At 36.8% G+C, this 16,494-nt stretch overlaps 1 protein-coding gene across 2 annotated transcripts in view; it reads left to right on the top strand.

The window, feature by feature from the left end:
• LACTB2 (lactamase beta 2) overlaps positions 1-8,933 on the top strand; it is a 15,972-nt gene extending 7,039 nt beyond the window's left edge. Inside the window, exons 5-8 of one of the 2 annotated variants that reach the window (XM_024197633.3) lie at positions 2,860-3,008; positions 4,247-4,335; positions 5,608-5,689; positions 8,668-8,933. In XM_024197633.3, coding sequence (XP_024053401.2) covers positions 2,860-3,008; positions 4,247-4,335; positions 5,608-5,662 — 293 coding nt within the window. In that variant the 3' untranslated portion in view covers positions 5,663-5,689; positions 8,668-8,933. The remainder of the gene's footprint in view (positions 1-2,859; positions 3,009-4,246; positions 4,336-5,607; positions 5,690-8,667) is intronic. The other variant, XM_024197634.3, reaches the window with a different exon arrangement.
• The last annotated feature ends 7,561 nt before the right edge of the window (positions 8,934-16,494 follow it).

Below are 16,494 nucleotides of genomic sequence, written 5' to 3'. Positions count from 1 at the left end.
CACACACACACACACACACACACACACACACACACACACACACACACTACCCCAAAGGCTTCTCTTATTCCATCTGAACTCCGAATTAGATCTAGGAGGAGGCCATCATTCATTGCAACAACATGACCATTTGCCTCCTGTGAATCTATTTATATGGCTGAGTTTTTTATTTTTTCCATATAATTTTTTATATTTAACATTTTTTGAATGGAATGTACAATAGAACCTATCCACTGTTCGTATTTTATAAGTCTCCCTGGGAACTGAAAGATACATTGGCCACCAGATGGCTCTCTCACTTTTCCATTAATACAATCTTCCTACTAAGTAATGTGAGTACTTTAAAAATTAAATGTCCATTATTAACAGACAAATCTTTCTTAATTTTAAGGAGCTAAACAGAATTAAAGTTAATATGTTCCAAGGAATATTTGAACTTAGACTCCCTAAAATGAAGAATTTACAATAATGAAAATTAACTATTACTAAAATGTTATATACTAATACATTCACAGTTCTTGCAGTCTCTTAAATAAATGTACAAATGTATAGTATCACGTTTTGTATTTAAAAAACCAAGCTTAATTATGTCCATATAGTCCTGGACAGCCTCAACTTATATTCAGAAATTCTGATAGTCTCCCACTTAACAACATAGATTTTTCCAATATCGACTGCCATCAAGATCTCAAGTCTAGCCCTCCAAATACAGAACAAAGATTCTATCATTCCAACTTCTCATTGTAACCAAGACCACTAATATGACATTTAAGCACCTTATACCGTATGAGAACACCATCCACTATTCTGCTGTAATGTAGAAAGCCTATGTGGAGCTTCACAGTTTTATAAAGAAAAATATAAAGAAAGTGTAATTTTCTTTCTCTGTGTATCACATGAGGAGAGCAGAATGGTGGGGGGGGGATAGCTCAGTGGTTTTGAGCACTGGCCTGTTAAACCCAGGGTTGTGAGTTCAATCCTTGAGGGGACCACTTAGGGATCTGGGGCAAAATCAGTACTTGGTCCTGCTAGTGAAGGCAGGGGACTGGACTCAATGACCTTTCAAGGTCCCTTCCAGTTCTATGAGATAGGTATATCCCCATATGTTCTCCTGTTAAGTAATAAAAGTTGACAAATGTCTTAGTTCCTTAACAGTATTAAATGAGGGAGGAAGAATGGCCTTGTGGTTAATCCTCTGAAATAGGATTTGTGGTCAATTCCTACCTCTGTCACAAACTCGCTGTGTGACTTGAGAATGTCACTTCTCTTTCTGCCTAAATTTCTCATCTGTAATATATGGATAATGATACTATTTCAAAGGGGTGTTACAAAAATAGATTCTTTCATGGTTGTGATGCACTCTAGTGCTATGATGATGGGAGGCATCTGGGTATCTAGGGTGATACAAACCAGTGTTTGCATAAGGTCTAAACTATTAAAATATTAAAATACTTCCATTAAAATACATGTATGGAATAGATCTAGAAATGTATTTGTAATTGTTTTGCAAGTCACTTATTAGATTTGTTAATGGGGTGTTTGTGTTGAAATGGAAAAGAGCTCAAACCCAAACTATAAATCTGAGTGCTCCCAAAAGTTGGGGCAGTTTATATCCAGATTTGGTTCCAAGTTTTTTAATTTTGGCCCAGTATCATAGATAGATAAGTGTACGTGGTTGCTGGAGATGAGCTGGTATACAGGATGTGTGAACCTTCTTGAACGTTGCAAAATTTTGGTTCCATTTTCATATCCAAACATTGGCTCTCTAGCCCGGTGGAGGTGGAGTGTGTTAAATCTTTTTCAAATTGAAATGACAGGTTTGTTGATAACTATATCTTTGTGATTCAGAACTAAGGTTTGTGTTGGAATGTTTAATGTGACTTTTCACCACTGTAGACTTTGAAAATGAACAGTTACTGTATTACAGCCTCTATAAGGAGTGGATGGGGGTGGGACCTCAGAGGAAGACGCAGGGTGAGGGGGAAGAGGTGGGGTGAGGCTTTAAGGAGAATATGCTGGGCAGGGGTGGGGAAGAGGCAGGGTAGTGGAGGTTCCAGCACTCCTGCTGGAGTGTCCATTTTTTAAATACAGGGAAACCCCGCTATAATGCGCCCCACGATAACACGAATACGCCTATAACGCGATCATAAGGTGGCTCCCGTCACCCCAAGCGCCAAAAAAAAAAAATGCAGCCGCAGAACCCCTGAAGAACAAAAAAAAAAAAAAAAAGAGAGAAAAAGCGGCCGGAGCACCGCCGAGGCACACCAAAAAGAAAAAGCGGCCGGAGCACTGCCGAGGCGCGCCAAAAAAAGAAGAGAAAAAGCGGCCGGAGCACTGCCGAGGCGCGCCAAAAATGAAGAGAAAAAGCGGCCGGAGCGTCGCCGAAGAAAAACAAAAAAAGGAAAGTGCCTTCCCCACTGCCTCTTCCCCTCTACCCCCACTTGTTCTTTTGGCGGGAAGAGCCATTCTCCTCCCCAGCTGCTCCTTGCTCCTCCTCTGCCCCTTGCACGTCTCCCCTGCTCTCTGCCCAAGAGAAATTGACCGGCTTGAAACTGACCGGCTTGAAATGGTAAAATTTTGGTAACCCCGCTATACCGCGACCCCGCATTTATCGCGAATGAAATTTTTGGACCCCAATCATTGCGGTATAGTGGGGTTTCACTGTATTTCCAAATTGGCAACCCTAACTAGCAGGGTGGTAAGTACAGGGATGCTACTGCTTCCATAGGATTTATAGGCTTATCAGAGCTTTTTACCAAAGTGAGAGGATATTTGTGAGCAAATTATTAAATAAGTTGTTTAAAAAATTCTGTTTCTCATCTTAAAAAAAAAAACTCTTGTAATTGTGTTTGAATTTAGGACATGGCCCAGTAGTACATGATGCATGTGCTAAAATTCAAGGATACATTTCTCACCGAAATGCACGTGAACAACAAATCCTAAATGTTTTGCAGGAGAATGCTGGAAAATCATTTACATCAATGGAGCTTCTAAAGATTGTATACAAGGTAATTATAGTTAAAACGTTATTACATTGAACTGAAGAGCACAACCTTAATTTTCACTTAAATAAAGTCAACATGGTATGTGTTTGTGTGTGGGCTTTTAGGAGGCTCCATAGTTAAGCGGAGCCACATTTGGCATTTTTTCTGTTCTAGTCATGTGCGGTAAAGGACTAATGTAGCAAAATTCACACCTGTCTATAAGCATGTAAGTAGTCTCGCGATTTAAGTGCTTTACTGGATCTGGGCTTAAATTATTTTTATTAACTTCTACCTTTCATAATTATTTTTAAGCTTAGTAATCACATGTTTCTCATGAGGATCAAGAAAGTTTGTAGTTATAAAATAGTCAGATCAGAATGAACAATGTCAGACAATAACTAAATATATTTATGTCCAGGGTTGTTTGGAGTCTCCTGCAAAGTATTTTAGAACTTATAGTTGCAAGCTCCCACAGGCTTCAGGAAGGTGCAGGCTAAAAACTGTGCTAGAAACCCTGTGTTCTGACAGCTTGCCATGGGGCAACAGGAGCTGGATCCTGTGACTTAAAGATAAACAGCCTGTGCACTCAAAAGCCTATTTATTGATCATCAGACAGAGCCCTAAAGATATTAGTCTTTCTGCTTACCCTTCCTCTCTTTATGGTAATTCTCAGAGTGTAGGTCATGCAGTATAGAGAACTCTTTCATGATGTTGCTTACAGGAAAAACTTATTCACTGGGCTAGGCTGAAGGGAAAAGTGCAAGATGCTGGGAGGGCAAAAGATAGCTGTCAACCATCCTAATCTGACATGGGCTGTAAACATCCTGGACAGGTTTACAAAGGGTTTTGCAAACGCATCTCAGGTGTTTGAAGTTCCAGTCTGTGTCCTGGAGACTGGGAACTACTGCAGCCTAGGAGGGATTTTTCCGTAATGCTAGCCTCCCATACAGATCAAGGAGAGACTGCTACCTGTTGTCTGTCTGAGCAGCTACTCTAGGCTGATGATGATAATTTTTGTGTAGAGTGGAAATCAGCTCAGAGCCAGGGAAGGGAGCCAGTAGTCCCCTCCCCCACACATTGAGGTAAGTGGCAGGGGGGATTAATCAGAGGAGATGGGGAACTGGGGGGGGTGGGGGATAATGACACCAACGGGTAGAAAATTTGGGAGAAGTGGGTCCCCCATGTAATTTCAGATAGGTATGGGGACAGGCCTGGGTAATAAACTCTGAATTTTTAAATCTCCCCCTGCCCCTGCTTTGAAGACAGGAATAGGCTGTGGTGGGAGAGCCTGTTGTGGGAGGAACAGTTATGTGAGGAGAGATGGTTTCAAGGAGAAGCTCCATTACTTCAGGTAAGCATCCAGAAGTTGTGATGCTTATCAGAATCACAAACATTCTGAGGTTCTCCAGTCACTAATTTATAATAATTTTTACAATGGCACTACATTTTTAATATGGAGATAATTGTTTTGCAACTCTGATATTTATTTTTAAAATAACTGACAATTTACCAAGACAACCATTTAGATCCCAGAAGATCTCTAACTGCCAGATCCATAGCATATTTGGAAAATTCCCCTCAAATTTTAAGAAATGCTGGCACCTGTAGGAAAAACCTTGAGAAATGGAAAGGGAATTTGATGTACAACTGCCCACTGTCATATTGCCTCTATATAAATCCATGGTACACCCACATCTTGAATACTGCATGCAGATGTGGGCACCCCATCTCAAAAAAGATATATTGGAGTTGGAAAAGATTCAGGAAAAGGCAACAAAAATGAGTAGGGGTATGGAACAGCTTCCATATAAGGAGAGATTAATAAGACTGGGACTTTTCAGCTTGGAAAAGAGACGACTAAGGGGGGATATGATAGAGGTCTATAAAATCATGACACATGTGGAGAAAGTAAATACGGAAGTGTTATTTACGCCTCATAACACAAGAACTAGGGGTCACCAAATGAAATTAATAGGCAGCAGATTTAAAACAAACAAAAGGAAGTATTTTTCACACTATGCACAGTCAACCTGTGGAACTCCTTGCCAGAGGATGTTGTGAAGGCCAAGACTATAACAGGATTCAAAAAAGAACTAGATAAGTTCATGGAGGATAGGTTCATCAATGGCTATTAGCCAGGATAGGCGGGGATGATGTCCCTAGCCCCTGTTTACCAGAAGCTGGGAATGGGCGACAGGGGATGGATCACTTGATGATTACCTGTTCTGTTCATTCCCTGTGGGGCACCTGGCATTGGCCACTGTCAGAAGACAGGGTACTGGGCTAGATGGACCTTTGGTCTGATCCAGTATGGCCGTTCTTATGTTGAGCTTCGTATTTGGCCAAATACTAAAATTAGAAATGGTTTATTTGTAATACATTGTTAAATTTGGGCTATCCTAAACATGTGCTATCCTGAATTAGGACATAATGCAAAGAATGGGAAAAAAATATTATTTAAACTGGAGATTTAAGTGGTATGACTTATTTCAATTCTTTGCCACTGTTGGTGGGTAGTTGAACATAGAAGAGTTCCCTTTTGTGTATTGAGGAAAATAAAAACAAAAATGAAAAAAATATTGGCAGATATGCATGATTATATATTCATTGTATTTCTATTTAGGAAATTCCTGAAAATTTACTTAAAGCAGCAGAAAATAACCTTACCCTTCACTTAAGGAAGTTAGAAAAAGAAGGAAAAGTGTGTAAGTTTTTTTTTTCTTTTATAAATTATTTCTTACAGTATTTTGTTAAATTATTTCCCGGCACTCACACATTGATAGTTTTTCACACAATTTTTGTAGTATTGGTAGTCACTCAGACAATTTAAAGTAGAATTACCTTAAAAACTAAGGTGATTTAACATTAAGGATATATAAAGTTCTGGTAAAGATCATATAATATGTTTGAGAAACTGTCTGTGACAATAAATACTATTGTAATGCATATATTCAAGAGATCAGAATTAAAGAATATACTCATTACAATAGTATTTGTCATCACCTGCAGTTTCTCAGATACGTTTTATAATGTTTTTCTAAAAGTTTAGATCAGCTGTGATTACATAACTAATGACTTTTTTAGGCATTTGTTATTGAGGGGCAAAGTTAAAAATTGTGTAAGCTTATCTTTTACATTTCCTGACTTTTATAGTAATTAACTGCAACCTTAATGTTGTATTAATTTAGGGTTTTTTGCATTTTACTTTCAAGTTATTTTAAAATAAAAATGGTCAAGAAAATGTTCCAGTTCTGTAATGAGACCCCTTAAGAAAAGGCCAAGTAATGGTTATCAATGTCTTTAGAAAACTAGGCACTTGAAAACCTTAACAGGCATTAGCGAAAGGCTAACAAGTATATGTACCAGTATATAAAAATATAAATGTGTACAAGTGAATAAGCTGTCAGGGCTTGCTGAGTTTTAAATAAAAGCATTTAGCCCAATTTTCTTCAAATTTGGGGGAGGGGGGGTTAAGTGATAAATAAAGTTTGAAGAAATGGGTTTGGTATCATTTTAAGTTAAAACATCTGAAGATAGAATTTTTAAAAAGGAAGCACTTACGTCTAAATCATGTCTTCAAGCACAATCATTGCTTTGGTGCCATAACTGTAGAGGCTGAGGAGGTAGTACTATGAACCATATTTTGTGCATAAGAGCGATGCAACCAGAATGCAGTAGGGCATCATTATGATCCCTTGAGCTCACTACACCTTTTAAATGGTGTAGCATGTGTTCTCCTATCCACTGCTGGACACTAGCAAGCACAGTGAGGATAGGTCCTGGCCACTTCACAAACTTGGCTGAGTAAGACCCCTGTGGGCCTTACGTGCTGTTGACCATACTAACAAGTCCCTCCCTTCCCCACCCCCAAAGCCTCATCTGAGGTAGCACAATTAACAGGCTATTTTCTGGGCCTTGTGAATAGATGAGTAGAGGCCTCCCTTGCCCCTCCTAGGAGGAGCCACAACTTGCCCATTAATAAGCTGTGCACATATGCACAATAAATCACCTTAAATGTACATCTGTCAATTTAATATGTCCTGTTGTGCATGCTCAGTGTGTACCTTTCAAACAGTCAAAAGTTGTTAGCGCCAATTTTTTTCCCATGTAAGAATTTTTTCACACTTCTTGAAACAATAAAAATTCACCTTTTGATAAGCAACCAAGGACACTGAGCTTCAGTCAAAAAAGTCTATGCTTCAGAAAGAAATGAGCATCTGAAATTGGCAGCCTTAACGATTATGGGTTGTACCAAATGCTGGCTAGAATAATTCTTGTGACTTTTCTTCAACGTGTTACTTTTGATGCATATAGAATTAATTTACATGTTCCACCTTCCTTGGAAGAATGAAAAAGATGTTTTCAAGTCCTTTATCCATATTGAGTATTCTTGTGGGAGGTTGATGGGGGGCAGCAAAGTTGAAAATATAAGAACTGTGGTTTTTTGCTTGCTGATTTGTACACTTTGTGGTGCAAATATTAAATTTGTAAGTACTAATTAGAGCTTAGATTTGTGATACACATGACAGAACAATACCTTTGTCAATATTTCAGTTCAGCTTAAGGATTTATATTAAGAAAAATACATATTATTAGTCCTGAATGAGTACTATACAAGTCCTTGTATATTCATACCACTGATCATTGACCTTTGATTTTGTTTTGGTACAAAGCCATTTTTTAATACAGTGTGAGCTGCAGTATTTCAAATTTTGGTCTGTTCTTAGAAAACAGTAGCTGCAGTCAAATGAAAGTTTCTTCTAACTTTCACAAAATATTTGTCCAAAGAAACCTCTTGTTAATGTGCAGCACTGAATATGCATCGCATATTTTATTCCATTGTTATATGAAAATTATAACAGTAATTTGGCACATGGTTCTTTCTAATGGAGTCACTAACTCTCCATGTAGTTCTAGAGACTGCAGTGTGGTTCTACACCTTTTTTATAACCTCATTTCAGAATTGTACTGCCTTTATTGATTTGTATCTTTTTTTTTTTAAAGAGTGTGTACAGTAGTGTTTTATAATTTGTGTATATATAAACTCTGCTCTCTCCCTAATTTGGATGAAAGTATTGTTAAGGGCCCTTACATCAAAGTCAGTATTTGACAGTTTAAAAAAAGAGATGTCATGAATGGATCAAAACAATTTCTGACATTTTTTGAAAACCTTGATAGAAAATTACTTTGTGCTGTTAACCTAACAGTATGACTTACTTTCAAACTGGGTACAAACTTTAAAAAAACAACATGCTCTGTTGCCCAAAGATTCTTAATATTCAGAAGTTCCAGTATGTTTTCCTTAAGTTTTATAATTATATTCATTAAAATTCATTCTTAATATGGTTTATATCCCTAGAAGTCTGGTTTTGTTATAGTTAGCCAATTTGTGAATGTTTAACAATCTCCAGTAAACTAAACACCTAACCTTAACCTTCAGTATTCAGGTGGACAGCATTGTGGCTTTAAAATAAAATCTCCTAGTGTGCATGCACAAATGGATTTTAAGATATGTGGTGTGACAACTTCATGTGTCCGAGGTTAGAATTAAGCTTCCTGAGTTACTTCATTTTGCTAATATTTTCCTTGTCCATAGCAAAAAACAGTTATATTTAGACCCAACAATGATAGCTTTCAGTGACTAACTTGGCCAGTTTTACTTTACTTTTTTTTTCCTTAACAGTAAATGAAAAATCTCCCAACTTCAGGTGGAAAAGCAGTTTGTAAGTGTTGCAAGAAACAGAAACAAGATTGAGTACTCTCAAATAAATACCTACACACAACCTCTTTATATAAATACATGAACTTGTATATGCAGAACATTGGATGGAGAATTAGAGGAATCCGAAAGCACTCCGCTGTTACGTAAAATCAGAACAACGTTTTTGTTAAGAAAAAAAAATTACATAATTCTGCTATCTTAAATAAATTTTATGTAATCTATTGTTACAAAGTACTCAGATAACCAATGATTGTCATATTCTGTCTGATGGGAATTGAAACAACTTGTGTATTCAGTTAGTCAAATGAAGTTACTGTGAACAGCTGTATGTTGTCTTTTTTGTAGAATTGTTGACTTTCTGTCAGTGACAGAAAACAGCTAGTAAAGGTACTACTATAGTATAAAGTAATTGATGACAACTGTAGTGCAAAAGCTGATTGTGAAGGTGGCAGAGTGACTTTCACAATGACCTATTTTCACTTGTTCATACTAGTGCAAAAATGACTTTATTTGGGATTTGTGAGTGCTCAACCCTTCTGAAAATCCAGCCACTTTTATTAAGATATCTAAGTATTGATTTTTGGAGCCTAATTTTAGACACCCAAAGTTGAAATTTTTGGCCCCTATGTGGGCTGTTGCTATTTAATCTAGAAAGATTCAATACAAGAGCTAAGTGAGCAAAAAAGTAGTTTCAGCTTTTTGTAGTCTCTGAGGAAAAACCTTTCCTAGCAGATTCAGTGTAAGGAGCTACTATTAATTTTAACTATTCATGCCAGTTAAGACAAATGTTTAATAAAATAAAATCATAGCAAAAGTAATGCAAACAAAACCTTATATGTGCAAATGAAACAATGTCAGATTATACAATCACATGATTTTTAAAAATACTATACAGATAATTATTAGAGATGTATTGAACACTAAGCAGTTGAAGTCCCAGGTGTTTGCCAGTTTTAAATATTGATTTATAAATTCTGCCCTCAGTTACCCATCAACGTCATATAAATTACAAAGGTGGAACAAGGCAAAATTTGACTCTAAGACTCTATATACTGTCTGTGATTTAAAAATACAGTAGAATGTTTTAATTGAAGATAATGTTGGACCTTAATTTCAGTTTTCTGTGTAGCTTAAACTTTTGAAGTAACTGAACTTGTAAATATTTGCACTACTGTGTGTATTCAAAAAGTACATAATGTCTGTATGGTTTAAATGTACCTTCTAATCCTGGCACAAATCTTGTTTTGAAATCACTTAATATGGAATACAGATACATTTATCTTTCATGCCTATGTCCTTGGAAAATCCTTTACAGACTTTTAAAATTGTTCAACCCTATATTTTCATATGTGGCATGTGCACATTTTGTCAGGTAGGTTTTTTATGTAGGCTTTAGAAGTTGTATTGTTCCAATGTTAGTTGACAGCAGATACACATGGATTATGGACAGGGTGGATTTGATGTAAATCACTAGTCAGGAAGACTCGATTTAATCATGCATTTCTACATAAAAGTGCATTGTTGTTGGTTGTTATAACCTTAATACATATTCTTCACAACTCAGAGATAGATGTAGGTTTCATTTTTAGAAGGTACACACTACATTTTTTAAATTATTTATTTTGAAAACTTTTCAGATTAGTTTTACAGCTATATCAGAAAATGAATGATTGGTTATTTCATTTACCAAAGGTAATTGAAGCAGATAGTTCACCTCCCAATAACTTCATAAATATCTACAGTTCAACAGGTTAATCATTAATATTTGGAGGATTTTCTTGCCATGCTGTATTAGGAGGAGAACGTCACCAGACAGACATTTAAATTGTTTTATTTAACTAAAACAACAACATTATGTATTCTGGATTTTTTTCTTCAACAGCAAACATATAATATTTTAACAAAACAAGTATAGGAATTTTTGAATTTAGTTAAACATTCAAGTTTTTTAAAATCAGGGTTGTTTTTATTAAAATTGTTTTTAACTAAAATAGTTAAATGAAATATTTAAAAAAAAAAATTAAATCAACTATATCAGCCAGGTCAACATGAGAAACTTAAAATATTGGCTTCTGCAGCTAACTCAGTCGTCTTCACCTTCATTTTCCTGTTTGTTCTAAATCTGGAAAAGAAAAAAACAAGCTTTCCTGCCTTTTCAGGTCCCAAATGATTTCTCAGTTTGGAATGAATTAGTCCAAAGGAAGAAAATATTCTTTCTACACCGGCAGAAGAAGCTACTTCTGTTAAAAGTGAGATTATCACTTCAACAGTCTCTGAATCCAAGTGCTTCAGAGACTTCCACCAGTTCACTGGTGTGACTTTCTTTAAAACATCATCAGCAAACATATATTTCTTGAATGGTTCTTATTCCCAAACTGGATCTCTTTTACGGCCTGCTGCCATTATAGATTTTCCCTTCTAGTGAGAGAATAGTATGGTAGATCTCAAATCAATGAAGGCCACACTCAGAAAGACCTCAAGATTTCTGGAATATGCTGCTCAAACAGTTTCACATTTGTTTCTACTGCCTGTCCCTCCCTTCTCACATTTATCTCCAGACTACTACTACTTGTCCAGATCTATTCCGCCCCCAATAATTCATTGAACTTTTTGAAACTTTGCACTTTTAGAGAGGAGAGGTAAGGGATTGACACTGTACACAAATCTGCAGAGGGACAATAGAGTTGAGGTCTGTTATTTCTCACCTCTGTATATTATTTATTTATAAAACATTTTTGCTGTTAACAATCATGTTATCTCTTGAGACACAAATCCACAGTTCGAGAACTGCAAAACTAAGCATCTCTGATGGTATCTTCTAGACTGAGCACTGAGTCTCATTGGGTAGATAGAAAGATGAACCTAAATAATCTATACAGAAGCCCCTGGAATCCCATAAAATTGGGACCTTAATCCATGAACTATTGGTTCTCATTTACAAAACTTTTCTTAAATATTACATGAATATATTGTCTCATACTAAAGAATTAGAATTTATAATTCCTATTCCATTATGAGAGGTTTTTTTCCTCAAAAAGCATTTTATAAAAAAAAATCCAATTTAATTTAAAAAAATCTGATTTTTTTTTTTTTTAAATCATTGATTTTTATCCACCCTGATTATACAGGAAACAGCAGAAGGTCATTTTGTTGCTCTTCTCTTTTGAGAGATGTCTAACTTGTCAGCATCTCTAGGAATGGGTTGCCAAAACTGAACATAATCTACTAGGTGAAGTCTCACCAGAGCAGTATGGAGAGAAAATGCTACCTCCTTGCTCTGTGGAATGATCCTTTTTGTGTAGGCAAACTGTATTCGATTGGAGCCAAATCGTACTTGCTTGCTCAAGTCTAACTTTTGGTCCATTATCATTCTTCAGCATTACTGCTTTCCAAGTTTCCATTCCTTGTATGTTTGTGCATTGAATTGAATTAAGATCTGTTAGCTAGTATTTTTCCAATTGAATTATTTTTCTGTCCATGTTTCTAATTTGTCAAGGTCCTTTTGAATTCTTTCTTTTCCCTTTCCGGTGTTTGGAATTCCTCACGGTTTACCCTGTGTGAATTTCTACTTACCATTTATGGTCCTGTTATTCTGTAGCTATTTCATGAATTTGTCCCCATCTGTTCCATTGTTAGGAATAGAAATTCAATATATAGATTTCAAGGATCACTTTTTTCCTGTTTATTTTTTGAAAACTTCATTTGTTTTTTCCCAGTCTTTTGAAACTTCCCAGTTATCTGAATTTCATTTCAGAAAATAATGGTCAATGGTACATAGAGTAAGTTCATTAACTAATTCTGTTAATACTGTATGATCCATATTTTCCAGAGTGGCTAATTTGTATATGGTCAGATGTTCCAAGTATTTCCTTATCTCTTTATCAATAACAGGGTTTTCTTTCCTATTTAGTCAGTTTTCTATATTTTCTTTGTTGATCATTATTTTTATTAAATGACCAACTTTCTCACTATTACTTATTTTCCTCAGACAGCTTAGATTTGTAAAATTTCACGCTTATCTGGCTAGCATTAACTCATCCTGCCTCTCTTCTCCCCTCCCCCCCCCCCCCTTTTATCTTGCTGGAAAATATGAAGCTACAGTCTACCGTGATTCTTACATTAGGTATTACAGGATTGATACTCTTGCCTGAAGCCATGACTTTTGGTCATAGTGGTCTCTCTAATTGATATCCCACATCCCTAGTCTTACTATGACCTAGCTTGTTCAATTTCAGGAGTTCCATATAGGTTTAAAAAATGTTTTACCTGTAAAGCTGCATCTCCAAGATTTGGACCTCTTCCTTTTCTCACTTACCACCACCTCTTTTTCCCCCCAATATTACGAACAATATGTAATTGTTTGATTCACACCAACTATTTAATCATTCTTAACTTTCACTACATTGGGAACATTGGAGTTTATCATCAGTAACTGATTTGCTTAGTCTTTAAGGATTTCTAGCACTCCTCTTTATTTGAATGTTGTGGAAGCTTCCTATGGGGAGTCAGAAAGAGGGAAAATCTTCTGACACCAAAATACCATTTTGGACTTTTGTCATTCTTGTGATTGCAGTGAATGATTAGTTTGTAGAACCTTCTGTCATACTGTCTGGAGTGACTCACAACTGTGAGTGCCTATCTCAGGACCAATTGCCAGAAAACAGGGCAGATTTCCCAAGCTGGTGGTGTGTTCTATAATTAGAGTTCACCACACCAGTAACAAATGTAAACTCCTGGATCATTATACCAGTCTTAAATTGGACAGTCTGTGACTCCATGGTATCTTGCCACCCAGACAAACTGAACTTTGTGGTACAAGGTTATTAAAACCAAAAATCACACCACATCCCAAGAGACTAGCCACTTACCCCAGATCAATTGGCACTCCAGAACTTACACCAAAGACAACACTGGCAGCCAATTCTATAGGAAACTAACTATAAGTTTATTAGCTAAGAATAGGAAATGAGTTAGTGAGAGGTTAACGCAGGTAAAAATATATTAACAGGTGAGTCACAGTTTGTAATTCCATATGATGTTAATGATGTAATAAACTGCCAGTTTCCCAGAAGGCTTTCAGGGTACCGAGATTGTCTCTGGGGATCTCTGTTTTGCATCTGAAACACTTCCCTGGAACAGTCCAGTCAGAGATCTTTGAATCCATATTTATAGCTTCTTCATATAGAAAGCAAGCTGACAGTGTCTCTACCTATGTGGGCTTTTCCTTTGATGATGGTGAGTGAAGAACATACCTAGTCTTTTGACCTCTGACCATCATGTATATAATGGCCACTTGCTTTGAAATTAGCGTTCTATGTTTAAGTCCTTCATTATTGTGTCACAAGATTTCTTTGATGGGTTGTTTAGTTGCAGGGGTATACATAAGGTAAATGTTTGCTATTACGTTATAACAGGAACAGATAAGTGAAAACATGCAAATAACATCCCATTAGTTTTCATGAAGTTTAAACACACACAATACACTCTTATACAACTGACCATTACTTTGATCTGCACTAATACACAAGTGAATTGAGCTGAATACATTCTACCATGACCTGGTCCGCCAGCATCACACCTACATGAACCTACAATGAAGAAATAACATTAAATTCAAGATAAAATTGAATGCAGTGATTGTGAAAGGTGCCAGATTGATAGTCTCAGAAACTGAAACTTCTATTATCCACAGAATCAAGTCCAGTATGTAAAGTGCAAGATACCTCATCAATATGTGCCAATATTATTCTGAAATATGAGGATAATTTAGTCTCTCTTGACTCTCTGCTGAGAGTATAAAAAGAGTTGGCAATTGTGGTGGAGCTTTTTTCAGAGAAACCTTCCCACTGGGAACTTTGAGATCACCAAAGATTACACACAACACATTTGGACAGCTGACAGACTGTGATGTCTTATTCGCTACTTTTCTGAGACAGATTAGAAAATTACTGGTGTGGTGAGCAAAATTTGTCAACTCTGAACTTTTTTCCCCATGTATTTTAATGTCTCGTTTTAAAAACTGACACTGGCTTTCGCCTTCAGAAATTACAAAGAAGTATTACCATCCTCCCCTTAAGAGATCATTATCTAATATAGTAATGACATATATCATGTAGAGCAGCAGCTCAATGAAGAAAGGGTATGGAAATTGTTCTGGTCAGGCAGTAGCATGTACTGGGGAATGGGGCAGCAAGTAGGATAAATGCTTTTTATAAGACATGTTTAAACCAAGAAGCTGACAGTTGAAAGAATGTACCATGGTGCTGGGCCATTGTTCAGTACAATCTGAGAAAACATTACTTCCTGCAGCTTATGTTCCAATGAGGCTTCCTGTCCAAGTAAGGACCTGGCCTGTCCCTGTTCAGTTTGAGGGAGAAAATTAACACCCAAAACTGTATGCCTAAAAGCATTTCAGTTGTTACACCATCCCCATTCACCTCATCCATTTCTGCAATCACATCCACAGAATATTTTCCTGCTTGCAAAATTTGTAATTATCACCGGTTGCTACATTCTTTATAAATTAGAGTTATAAAGGGTGGGTAACTTGCCTACAAATGTTTGACTTTTAATGCGTAAAGAAAATCTGGTATGATGAAATCTAAGGGCCAAGTAGAACAGATATTAAAAATAACCGCTTGCAGAAATTCTGCAGTTTTGGAAGAAAGGAGATTGGGAGGGAAGAAGAAGGAATCCTTGTAGTTTTCTGGTGCCACAAATCATTGCCAGATATATCACCTGATATCCCCATTTAATACATTTCTGCTGTGACTTTTGAGCATGTCAAAGAGCTTCAAAAACAATTAATTACTGTTCGCAACACATTTATGGGACAGGAAAGTATCCCTATTTTACTGATGGGGAAAACTAGAGTAGAAGTCTGTTGAAACCCAAACCCTGAACTCCTGACTACCAGTCCTGTGTTCTAACCACAGAATCATTCTTCCTGTCTTATTTATTGCATGATTTCTAAATTATTTTTAACTCTGTGGATATTCTCTGGTCTTATTGTCTTAAGAGCAAGTAATCTCTTATCTGACATTGAAGGATGCAACTACAACTGAGCATCTCCCAAAAGAGATCACAGTAAGCTGGTGCTCCAATTTTTTACCCTACTTCTGTGTAGTCTTACTTAGGGTATGTCTACACTACAGGATTAATCCGAATTTAGATAATTCGAATTTGGGAAACAGGTTGTATAAATTCGATTGTGCGCGGCCACACTAAGCACCTTAATTCGGTTTTAAACCACATTAATTCGGTGGTGTGCGGCCACACTACCCCATTAACTTAAACACAGTAATTCGGTGGTGTGCGTCCACACTAACCCTAATTCGAATTAACAAAATCGATTTAGGCTCTACTCCGTTCGTCGAGGTGGAGTACAGAAATCGATTTAAAGGGCCCTTTAATTCGAATTAACTGGCTCTGTAGTGTGGACGGGTGAAGGGTTAATTCGGATTAAGGCAGCTAAATCCGAATTAAAGTCCTAGTGTAGACCAGGCCTTAGTTTCCTTCTCCCTTCCTGTTATGGCTGTTCTTGCTTTCCTCTTTCCTGCTTTATCTTCTTATTTTTTCTGCTGCAGTTGCAGCTGTGAGAGAGTTGTCAAATAAGTGAATTTTACATTTCATTCAGAACAGAGAGATTTTTGGTTGTCTTCTGGTAATTAACTACAAAGCACTAGCCCAGTTGCTAGAGCCCTGCAAATCCGTGGATAACCACATCCATGGACCATCGCAGATTGGATGCAGACACAAATTTTATATCCGCGCAGGGTTCTGCCGATT

The sequence above is a fragment of the Terrapene carolina genome, unplaced genomic scaffold (genome assembly GCF_002925995.2).
Source record: "Terrapene carolina triunguis isolate 2854851 unplaced genomic scaffold, T_m_triunguis-2.0 Scaffold58, whole genome shotgun sequence".
NCBI lineage: Eukaryota > Metazoa > Chordata > Testudines > Emydidae > Terrapene > Terrapene triunguis.
Note: the sequence above shows the minus strand (reverse complement) of the source record. Positions and strands in the feature narration are given on the sequence as shown.